Here is a 13,028-nt window from a genome sequence, read left to right on the forward strand (position 1 = left end):
GGGCGACGGGAGGAGCGAGGGGGAGAGCTCACCGGCGATGGTGGAGCTCTTGTCGGTTCTCACTGATGGAGGGGGCTGCGACGCTGCTCGGAGCAGCTGGAGCTGCTGGCAGGAGAGGACGAGAGAAAGAGGAGGCGATGCTTATTTTTGAAGAGAGGAGGAAGAAGAGAATTAGATTAGGTTTGCTTCTTTGAGTTCAAAAGGAAATAAAGGGTAGGCTTGATCTAGTCCGTCCGATCAAAACAACAAACGGTTGGGATTTGATCAAGGTTATTGATTCAAATGAACTGGACAGTTGAAGGAAAAAAAAACCATAATTAAAGATTTTTTTTGCTAGATTTTTTTTTTACTTTGACTTTTATTAGTAACTTACTTACTTGCTAAAAAAATTTAGATTTTGGTTTGTATAAATAATTTAGCTAAATGTATTGTCAATGCTAATCATTTGATCCTTTACTATTCTACTTTTTCTTTGTTATGAAGTACAATTAATATAATTACCCCCTTTCAACAACAACAAAAAATTATGATGATTAGGAATTTCATTTTTATTATACTTGCAAAAAAGTAATTGAAAAATAAAATATTAGTTTCATGATGTCATTTTTTGTGAATGTAACAATCTGTTTTCATCACCTTAAATGTATTTATAATTTTCATGCAGTCATCGATTATTATATTATTTTTTGTTCAATTTTTGTATTTTCACCCCTTATTTTTATTTATTTATTTTACAAATAAAATCAATGCATAATTATTAATACATTTAATGTCTAATAAAATTATACATTTGAATTATTTATAACTCATGTCTCTTCATCTTACTTGTAACTTCTAATATTATATATTATTCATAAGTTTTGTATGTTTCATTTTTCATAATTCTTATAAATATTTAATTAATGTTTAAAAAATTATAATAAATAAATTTAATAATAAAGACATAATAATAATAAAAAATTACGAAATCAAAGTTTGTATAAAAAATTAGTACCCCAACAAAAGATAGAGGAAATTAAAACATATAAAATATTTTCAATGTAATACAATATATTGTTATTTCAAAATATTACCTCTTATTCCATTTACTTCACCACGGTAAATATTTTGTTGTACTTTATACATATGGATAGTTTGCACTTAAAAAATGTAAAAAAATAATTATATTTTACATGTTTTAAAAAAATGAAAAAACATATGATATCACAGATGAAGAGAAATATCAATATTATCTTATATATTTGATACTAACTTAAATATAAATAATACATATTATTAACTTATAAATATTTCATATAGCCGCGTGAAGCGCGCATAGTTTCACTAGTATATATATAAAGGAGAAACATAGAGAAGGTGATGTGGCACCTCTCTATGGCCTCCATTCCAATTTTTCTTTTTTTGTGGTTTTTTTTAGATTTTTTAAATTTAAATTAATTATGTTGTTATAAAAGTAAATCACTTAATTTATTACAAATTAATATTTTATTAATGAAGAAACACTTACAACTAAGACTCTTCACATGCCAAATTATAAAAACTTTATAGCCAACAATAGTGTTTATCTTTTTTTCTCAAATTTTAATATATTTTCTCCTTTAATTTATTTAATACAATTAATTAATAAATAAATTAAGCCCACGTAGTTTATCAATTAATACAATTGATATGCTATATTTATATCTTCTTTACCTATGTTTTCCCATCATATTTGCTTATATATTTTTATACCACCATAACTCATAACTCATCTACTTAATTTTTCCTATTAATAATATTTATAATTCTCAAAATTTTCAACTTTTCATATTCATAACCATTAAATATTTAATGTAAAAGCTAAGACACACCCTGTGGTATTCCTCCATTTTTTCCCCCATATAAATTCAATTTTTTTTCTTAAGATTCAATTCAAATGTATCATTTATTTCCACTATTATATTATACTCATGCTTTTGTTTGACTTAAATAACGGGAATAAAACTCTTGAATAGTGATAGACTTGTGAAGTGGATATCTACAAGAGAGATCACACAATTATGTATTGATTTCATTTTCCTTCTATTTTTTATGATTAAAGTTGTAATGATATATGTATTTTATTTTTTCTTTATTTCCTTTCTTATGTATTACTATGATGCCTCCTAAGTTTAATTTATATGGATCTATGATTGTTGTAAGTCTATAATTTCTTTTGATTCAAATTAGTATTTTAAAATGGAGTAGATCCTAAAGAGATATTACCTTCTTATGAATTTATCTCAATTATGATTGGAATTCGACTATAAGTACTAAACATGTTTAAATTTATAATTAATTTCCTTTTGTTCAAATTAGTAACTTAATTATGTTTTAAAATCTGCTAACTACTAATCAAGTTTTAAAATTTATAATTGATTGCTTAAAAATAAATTTTAATGATTGAAATATATTTTTCATTTAATATTTGTTATGTTTAAGTTCTCCGAACTATCAAGAATTATGGCATGACATGAAAATTGATAAAGATAAAGTAACGGGAGGGAGGGAGGGAGAGTGATGTAATTCTAAAGAAATTATATGTGCACAACAAATATTATTTATATTTATTTAGAATTGAGACATAAATGCGTAGGAGTTTTTACGGCTAAATCATTATTCGTTGTTTGATGATAATTATAACTCATTTTATATTAAAAGTATATTAATTGTAATTAACAAACTCAAAATACATTATCCATTCTTTAATTTTCTTTTTACTTTGACAAATAGTATATTTATGTGATTTATTTTTAATTTTTTTTATACATTGTAAGAATAAATATTGTGTTCTTTCACTTTTAAAAAATAATAAATACATCACACGTAGTTTTCTTACTTTTTCCTTTGTGGAATCAAATTGTATGTTTGTCCACATTTATAGAAAGATATTATTATTTTATTTTATATATTTTTTTATGTATGGAGAAATTCTTGAAAAATATTCACAAAACCCCAACTTAGATTTATATATATTAAATATAATATTAGATAAATATATTATCATATTTATAAACACTTCTTCCATATAATAATAGTATTTAATAAATTATCTATTTTATATGACTGCGTGAAGAACGGATGAATTCACTAGTAAGTAATTAATGCTAAAAGCAAAATATGGATTAAAAAAAATCAAATTTTGTTAATATGTGGAAATTAATAGATAAAATTTAAAACTTATTCTTAAATAATAGACAAATAAAATTAAATAAGGAGAATATTTATTTATGACAATAAAAAAGTAATAAGTACTAAATATTCATCAGGACCCGTCTCATGACATTAATGACAAACAAAAAAGTGGGACCCATCATATTCTTCAATGGTAGGCATGGTTCATTGGTTTGTAAATAAATACTTAGAAAAGGATGGACTTTTTAAAGAGTTTTTCCTAAGGTCCAAATAACAAAGCAAGAAGTACAACTTTTCTAAGCAAGTTTATCTTGCAATTTTGTTGTGAAGACTTTAATACCCTAACTCTTTGATTTAATGCCAGAAAACTAACATGTTGAAACCAGTGCTTCTATATATAAATATATATATCTACTAGATGGAAAAGGCCCGTGGCAAGCACAGGCCCAATAGTCAAATTAATATTATTGGAATTTGTTCAGTGAAGCAGCTATGCACTTATTATGCTTCTGAAAATATTAATATTAATGACGCAAGGGTCATGGCTTCTGCAAAGGATGGTTAATATCAAATACTATTAGAAATATCCAGAATATGTACAACAGACGTCAGTATGGTGTCTACTTGAACGATATGCAAGTACTAACTAATGTTATACACACAAAAAAATATAATTGATGTTTCAATTTTGACATATAAGATGATTATTTCATTATTTATCATACGTAAAGGACGTTGGAGTTCGCTAACGACTAATAGGTCTATAGTTGGTTATAATTGTAGATTTTTCAGTTTGACAGTACTATAATTATGAGATAATTTGCAAATATACTTTAAAATGGTGCCTTATGATGTTTCATGATCAAGTTATCTTAAAACTTGCTGATTTTGCTTGATAATGAGAATGTTCCGCCAACTTAAACGACATCGATTATTTTACTGGAGATGTTGGGTAACTCTTACTACAAAATTAAGGCAGCTAGAATTTCTTGATTTCTAAAATACATTTAAACACCTAAGCTAATGTCGCTCCTTATCTCATTTACAAATTCTGTTTGACCTCAAATAATGTTAGGATTTTTGTTGCTCAAGACTTCTATTGCGGTATTTGATTGTCAGAAGAAGAAATTGCTTTCAATTTCTATCTACTTGCACGATGCTAAGGTTGGGTCACCTTTTATTGTGCTTCACGTTCCAAATTTACATCCCACTTTATCTATTCCAAGTGCTCATCGGTTCACATTTACTTGTGCTCCATTATTCCATCTTTTAAAATTAGTTTCAATTGGTCACTTAAAACTTCAACTCATTCTCGCTGACACATAAAATTTGAAGGTGTTTAAATGATCAGTTGTGAGTTAAAATGTTCAACTGACACAATGAAGATAACTTGAAATGTCTAAATGTGTATTGTTCAAAATTGGAGTGTTTACTTGTGTGGTCAAATTTAAGTGTCACGGGCCCAATATTGATTTTATTATGACGAACTTTAATTTGAGAGTAAATAATGACATACTTTGTCTTTGCAAACACAGGTAATCCCATTTGATTGGTTAGATTTATGTTCCCGGTGGGGGGCGGTTTTTGTCCACACCGCAAACCCTATATTCAAAATCAAATTTTTAACACAGCGAAGTGATTCATTTCCATCAAAATACAAATATCTTCCTGGAATAGCTTTATTCCCAGTTCAATAAACCTAAAACAAATCCAAAATGGTACCTCCTACTTAAATGGAAAAGGTGAAGTTACCCACTTCAACTTCAAATTTATTCTGCAGCAAATTGGGTTTAAAAAAGGATTCAGCCTAGTCGGTTTGGAAAATTAAACTTCACAAACACAACGAAGTAAATTGGGTTACCTTAATAAACTCCCTTAAACTGATTCAAAATTCAGATCCCAATCTTATTTGTTCATTGAAACCCATATAGTTGATAGTTCCCTCTTTTATTGCTCTACAACATGGTTCCGCATTTGGATTTTCCCTTACGTCACTTCTTCTATTGCTCTACAACATGGTTCTGCATATGGCCTACACATGAGAGGTGACAGTAATCTTTAACAAAAAGTTATCTTGTAACATAGGATAAATTAAAAATACTTGTATTTGGAAGGTAAAACCTGAGATTAACTTGAAGGCTCTTGAATTCTTAACCAATTAAAGGAAGATGATATCCAATAGCATCTGAGAAGGGGTGGGTGAGTGGTGACAACTCATAAAATCTTGTTGTGCCCTCAAATATGAACATAATTAAGCGATAATCCTAAAATAAAACCAAAAAAGAAAAGAAAAGATAATCAAAGAAAAAGAGTTGCAGCTTGTGCTTGGTTTTTCTTTTTTAAGTAAACAGAGAAAAAGAGATAGAGACAGAGAAAAGAGCCACTACGTGTTTATTCAACAACAAAGAATGTAAGACACGTATCTAAATGCATATCAGCGTGGTAGAGAAATGACCAAAATGCCCTTATTTAAAAATTTAATGACTAACAAGCAGCCATGTTGAATTTAATAGTACTCCTATATAATGATAATTAATTTAGAACTGTTTGGTATTTATCTTAGTTATATTCCATTTCCTAGCAATATTTAGGTTGAAGCTCTTTCAATCTTTTATTTTTTTTGGAGAGTGTAGTGTGTGATGTGTCTCATAAGTCATATGTATAACTGGGGAGCTTTTATCAACTAAAATGAGTATTATATTATTATTATTATTACTCTGAAGATAAAAACTGGGATCTAATGAAGATAACTTGTTGAAACTATAAAATTAGCTGAAGCAGCAAGAAATTTGAATAAAATACCTCAAAAAAAAGGGAAGAAGAAAAAATTAATGAAGTCGATGAATCTGGATATCTGAAAAGAGATGCACAACGCCTATTTATAACCAATCAAGCACGGCCCAACACTAACAAAATTAAATTGTTATTCTAACTTAAGAGTAAATAATTGCACTATAACTTTTCATTGATGATTTCTTACCTATATTCTGTCGAATTGAAAATGACACCTAAATCATATCCCCTACCAATGTTGCTCATTTAAAATAAGTCAATTATAAGAAAAACAAATGCTAATGAAAAAACATCAACATCCAATAAGCAAAATGTAAATATCCGAAAGGGTTTTCTTTAAGTAATTGAGTCCTTTGTAGTGGAACTATTTTACTACCAACACTTTATGAAGTTACCTTATAATCCAAAATTAAGTGCCTTAACATAATTTAGCATAATACTGCTACAATATGTATTTAATAGCATACATTTATATATTTATTTTATTTACACCCTGTGCAAAAGCCATAAATAAAAGGGAAAAAGGTATGAAATATATTCGAACTTTGACCGAAATTGTTGTAACAATATCGAACTTTGGAAAAGACCTTTTAACTCCTGCACTATTTAATAGTGTATTTTAAAAGTATATACGTGTCCACGTGGACATCATAAATATTGCATCATTATAAATAGTAATGTGTCCACGTGGACACATATATACCTTTAAAATACACTATTAAATAGTGCAGGGAGGTAAAAGGTCCTCCATAAAGTTTGGTATCGTAACAGGAATTTCGGCCAAAGTTGGAGTATAAGACCCTTTTCCCTAAATAAAATGATGATTAAAAAAAACAATTATAATACATATATATTGCATACATAATTCACGTTTAATACATATTGCAGATTTAACATAGTATTGCTATGTATTGCTATAAATGATAATAAATAAAAAGTATTGCTAAAATCACTAATTATTTATTAAAAGGTACCAATCTAAATATTTTTTCCTATTTTTTTCCCAGCTATTGCTTTACTCAAAAATGATTGTTTTGGCATATAAATGAGAAATAGTATGATTTACATAAGAGCAAAATAAGATGTTGTGAATAGTAGAGGAACAAATTCTCAAGAGGTAATAAAATAGTGAAAAATAAATATTAAATAAAATAGTGAAATTTTGAAAGTGTTTTTATTTTATTTACTTTTTAGAATAATTTTAGTTAATCAATTTTCTTTTGGTAGCATTTTTATGTATTTTAAGTTGTTTATTATTATAATTTAATATAATTTTTAAATATATAAATTTTAAAGTTATATATATTCAAATTTTATAGAAGTTTGAAATTTCAAAATTCCAAACTATTATCACATCACACAAATTACACTGATATGCTTCATCTTTCCAATGCCCAAATGGCAATAACTATTACTTGTCATAGTTTCCTTTTTAGAGTCAAACTATAAAAAATTTGACTAACATTTTACAATGTATTTTTTCATCATATTGATATGCAAAAAAAATTACAATTTATAGCAAGTTTCGTATAGTTTTTGAATATCCAAATTTTTTGTTTAAGCTATTGAATTAATGTAATCTAATTTAACTTTGAAAATTTAGTCAAATTGACTTTCGAAAAGCGCAATATGACAAATAAAAGTGAACGGAGGGAGTAAAAAAAACAGAGGATATTAGTGGTAAAAGTATTTCAAGAACACGAAAAAACACAAGGACATAGAAAATGATAAACTGTTCAACTAATGAAATGGAAACAATTGAACGTCAAGAAAATCTAGAGTTTGAGGTGAGCATCATAATATGACAGGTATACAATTGCACAGGCAAGTTTTAACCAAAAAAAGACAGGTATGCACTTTAGCAATATTCACTTATCATTTAGCCAATAAGATAATAGAATTCTTATTATTTGTCACATCTTTAATATACAAATTTTATAACTTGAATCATCTTCCAGTATTGTTATAGACCCAATACCTCCAAAATATAAGAACGGTTTGTATTTTCAAATACAACACAAACATATTGTAATTCGACATTTACAATGAGCTGGATCTAGATTCCTAAGCTTAGTAGCCAATCCTCTGCATCTCAATAACCACAACCAGGGGCGGACCCACGTAGTCAGTTTTGGGTGCTCGAGCACCCATTGACTCCGAAATTTTTTTTGTACATATATATATATAGAAAATATGATAAATACATTATTAAAGAAAAATAAGCATTCATAGAACACTAGCAGTCGTGGGTGCACTGGTTAACACTTGAAAAATAACGCGCCCGAAGCATGAGGGCGAGGGTTCGAATCCCGTCAGCCCCATTCTTTTTTTTTTTACTTTTCCTTTTTTTAATTAAGGGCTTATTTTACTCCGAATTTTGTACTTGTTTTGACTTTTCCTATTCTTAATTAGTTTAGGGTGACTAACTTTTTCTTTTTTTTTTTTAAACTTTTTCTATGTTTTAAAACCTTTTCCACTGCCCACTTTTATGAGATTTTTTCTTTTAACAAAAAAGAGGAAATCATCTTCTACTTCTTGTTTCAAAGAGAAAGCAACTAGCCCCACAACAAACTTCAAGCTTTTTTCTTTTCAAAATCAAAATACAAAAGCAAAGTAATAAGATTTGATGTTTGATTAAAGTTAGATAATGAAAAAAAAGGGTTTGGGAAATTAGGTTTTGAGATTTTCATTGCTTATGGCTAGTACTCTTTAAGTCTTAATTCTTAAAATATATTCCACATACTTTTTATTGTTACTTGATAAATAGATTTAGACTTTAGAGTCTCACATATTTTGTGTTTTGTGCTTAAAAATATATTTTTTGAATACTTTTGAAATAATTTTTTTTCTTACCAACTTACTTGATTCAAAAATTAAATTTTAGGATGTATACAAATAACAAATTGTGCAATTGAAAATTTTGTGCTCATTGACTGATATATTGCTAATTATTGCTCATGGTGTTGTCGTGTTGAAAGATCAAATAGATATATTAATTGTTGTTTGGGTTGTTGATAGAAAGTTATAGATTTCAATAAAAATTAATTGAATTATGTGAATTAATTCTATGATAAAATTAATTTTTTTACAGAAATTTATCTTTGTAAATTGAGATGGATAAGTATGTCACAAGATCGAAAATTGGGCATCCAAGTTCTAGCTCTACTCATCCATCTACCGTTTCAACCATAGCTCCGAAAATTCAAAGAAAAACATTTATTTCAGATGATTTAGAATCTCTTGAAACTGGTCCGGGAATTAGAATATCCATTGCAGAAGATAATCCTAATATACGTGATGATATTAGGAGATATTATATTCTTAAAAAGCCTTGCCAACCTAAGGATCATAAATTTCCTAAAACTAAGTTTGGGAAGGAAATGCGGCAATTTTTTCCTGATTGATTTAAGGGTCGTAAGTGGTTGGAGTATAGCATAACAAAAGATGCTGCATTTTGTTTGTGTTGCTATTTGTTTAAAAATGAATGTGAAAGTCGTGGATATGTGGTTGAAGCTGCTTTCACAAAGACTGACTATAGAGCTTGGAACAAAGCTACTGAAAGATTTAGAGCTCATGTTGGAGATATAAATAGCATCCACAACAAGTGTTTCAACAAGATGCTTGATTTGATGAAGCAATCACAGTCAATACACACTTCCTTTGATAAAAAGTCCAAAAAAGAAAAAAGTGAGTCTTGGCGTCGCTTGAGTACTTCAGTTGATGTGACAAAATTTCTCTTGAAATTAGGATTATCATTCCGTGGACATGATGAGAGTCGATCTTCTTCAAATAGAGGTATTTTTCTTGAACTTTTGCAATGGTATGGAGATATTAATGAAGATGTTGGAAACATTATTTTAGAAAAAGCTCCAAAAAATGAAATGATGTGTTCTCCAAGTATTCAAAAGGATATTGTTGATTCTTGTGCTAAGGAAACAATCAAATCTATTCTTGAAGATTTAGATGAGGATTATTTTGGGATACTAGTCGATGAATCAAAGGATGTATCACACAAGGAGAAAATGACACTTGTTTTGAGATATGTTAACAAAGAAGGAGAAGTGATAGAACGATTTGTTGGTATTATTCATGTTAGTGATACATCTGCTTGTTCATTAAAGGAAGCAATATACTCTTTTCTTTCAGATCACTCATTAAGTCCATCCCAAATACGTGGGCAAGGTTATGATGGAGCTAGCAATATGCAAGGACATCTAAATGGTCTTAAAACTTTGATTTTAAATGAGACTCCATCGGCATATTACATTCATTATTTTGCCCACCAATTGCAGTTAACACTAGTGGCTCTTGCAAACAAGGATTCAAATGTAGATGACTTTTTTTGCTTAGTTACTAATGTGTTAAATATTGTTGGAGCATCTTTTAAGCGCAAGGATTTACTTCGAAAACACCAAGCTGAACAGTTAGAGGAGTTGCTCATATCAGGGGAAGTGCATACTGGGAGAGGATTAAATCAAGAATGTGGGCTTCAGCGGCCAAGTGATACTCGTTGGGGTTCTCATTGTAGAACATTAGATAATCTTATTGTTCTATTTCCATCAGTTATTCATGTGCTTGAATTTACTGGATCCGAGTGTCCAAACTATACTGATAGACTTCTTGCTAAAACTCTTGTGGATACGATTAAGAAATTTAATTTTTCCTTTATGCTGCACTTGATGTGGAAAGTTCTTATGATGACAAATGAATTGAACTTCTCATTACAAAGGATGGATCAAGATATTGTTAATGCTATGGGATTTCTTGCTCTTACAAAGCAAAGATTACAAAATATGAGGGATAATGAATTCGAATCATTAATGGATGATGTTTCTTCTTTTTGTGATAAACATGATATAGTCATTCCGAAGATGGATGCTAGCTACTTTCCTGGGAAGTCAAAGCGTAAAGCTCTTGATGTTACATATTCTCATCATTTGCGTGTTGAAATATTTTATGTTGTTATTGATTTGCATCTTCAAGAGCTTAATAATTATTTTGATGTTGTGAGTACTGACTTACTTCTCGGTATGGGTAGTTTGAATCTAGTTAATTCATTTGATAGTTTTGATAAGAGCAAGATAATGAGGTTGGCTGAATATTATATGAATGAGTTTGACAACAACAAGCTTCGGGATCTCAGTTTTCAGCTTGATAGCTTTATAGTTTATGTCCGTGGTTCTGACAAGAGGTTCTTCAACTTGAAGGGAATTAGTGATCTTGCTAAAGTATTGGTCAAGTGAGATTTGCATCAAATTTGGCAACTTGTTTATTTGCTTATCAAGTTGACTCTCATTCTTCCCGTTGCTATTGCTTCTGTGGAACAAGCTTTCTCATCCATGAAGTACATTAAAAATGAACTTCGCAATAGTATTGGTGATGAATTTTTGAATGGTTATTTAGTTTGCTATGTAGAGCGTAAGATATTCACAAATGTAAGCAATGATGCTATTATTTATCGTTTTCAACATATGAAAAGTCGTCGAGCACAATTATAACTTTAAGACTAGAAGTCTCTTTTTGTAATGATAATATTACTAGTAGGTCATTGTGACGTATAACTAGTGGTTGTTTTTGATGATGATAATATTAATCGTTGTTTTATTTTTTCTACTTTTTTTTTATTAAAGAGTTTGAGTTAGTATACGTTTACTTTTTTTATTAAAAAGTTTGAGTTAGTATATGCTTACACTGTGATTGCTAACATGTTTATGTTAAAGGAAGTGAGCACCCACAACCTTTAAATTCTGGATTCGCCACTGACCACAACGTAGGGAGATTTGTAGATATCTTGAAAAACAGGTCAATACAAATCAACTAAGAAACCTGGACTTGAGAGAGAACTGAAAAAATAAATATTATGAATCACAAGTAAAATGATGGACAATGGTTATGTACAAGTATAAGAAAAACTTATATATGCGTCTAAGACCTTCAAATATCCATTTATACAAATGTACAAAAATAATAAATTACACACATAATTTTTCTTAATACATTTGGGCTGCTAGCTATTTTTTTAATTTTGACATAATTATATATATATTTTTTATCTTCTTACTATGAATAACTAAAATCACAAATTCACAGCATTGTAATTCTAAATGTTTTCCAAGATAGCACATTTTATTGTGTAGTCTCTCATAACATAGTCTTGCTTCTCAATACTTAATAGGAGAAACATAAAAGTTGATAAAAAAATATAAAAAGAATGCGACAGAGAAAATAAACTTACCTTGACTTAAAATGGGAGAACCTGCAAGAATGATAATCAGAAAAGTCATATGATCTAGGGCTTCTTGAAAAGTAGATCACCGACTTTTTTAGCGACTGAAGACTATTTTTATACAATACCAATGATACATTGACAGCTTTGCAATTAAGGATAAGATTAGAATGAGAAATCAAGCTTGAATGGACGTTGCAATAGCACTAAAAGAAATTTAACAGTGACATCCATTAATTAGTTGTCTCCTCCTACGTATGGTTGGCTCTTCCTGATCTAGTAGTCATGGGATAACTCAACCATAGAAAGAGGGGTTCGACATGCCCGTAAATGAATTCTTGATTTTGATCTCTAGTTATCTATGTTTTCATATGGTCTATTTCACCCGAAAAATTGATAAACAGAAAGTGACAACGAACATAAACTTACCTTGATCAATGAAGGTACATTTGATGCATGTTAAAGAGCAATAATAGCCGATTGTGGCTCCATTTACAGGCTTAATCTTGTCAGTGAAATAGTCTATGGCTTATACGTAGCCACATAAAGTGAAGGGTGGTTAGTTAAACACTCTCTAATGGAAAATTATAAAGTAAACAATATTTTTTAGTATATACAGATCAAAAGTTACTTTTTAGACATGTATATTAAATCATGAACAACCTTAACGATTTTTTCTGATTTGCCAATGGACTTACCGTGGCTCCTTCAATGAGAGGAACCCTACAGACTGCGGATTGTAAACAATCTAGGGAACTTGACACTGCTGAAGAATGCTACTTTTTCATAAAATCCCATGCTTCTAGTAACTTTATTTGCACAATACATCGCGAAAAAAATCATACCTTTAATTGTT

General features: G+C 29.1%; 2 protein-coding genes across 2 annotated transcripts in view; one reads left to right on the forward strand and one right to left on the reverse strand.

Moving 5' to 3' along the window:
• LOC125841344 (uncharacterized) overlaps positions 1-13,028 on the reverse strand; it is a 404,974-nt gene that overhangs the window by 305,027 nt on the left and 86,919 nt on the right. The window lies entirely within an intron of this gene.
• LOC125857113 (uncharacterized) lies at positions 9,060-11,189 on the forward strand. Its single transcript, XM_049536782.1, has 2 exons — positions 9,060-9,331; positions 9,440-11,189. Exons 1-2 carry the CDS (start codon positions 9,060-9,062, stop codon positions 11,187-11,189), a joined length of 2,022 nt encoding a protein of 673 aa, XP_049392739.1.

Source organism: Solanum stenotomum, chromosome 1, assembly GCF_019186545.1.
Source record: "Solanum stenotomum isolate F172 chromosome 1, ASM1918654v1, whole genome shotgun sequence".
Taxonomy (NCBI): domain Eukaryota; kingdom Viridiplantae; phylum Streptophyta; class Magnoliopsida; order Solanales; family Solanaceae; genus Solanum; species Solanum stenotomum.

Bases quoted from the DNA above. Each gene is read 5' to 3' on its own strand.
- LOC125857113 (XM_049536782.1), top strand. From the start codon at position 9,060: ATGGATAAGTATGTCACAAGATCGAAAATTGGGCATCCAAGTTCTAGC. The intron at 9,332-9,439 runs GCAATTTTTTCC...TGAATGTGAAAG, and splicing joins AAGTTTGGGAAGGAAATGCG to TCGTGGATATGTGGTTGAAG.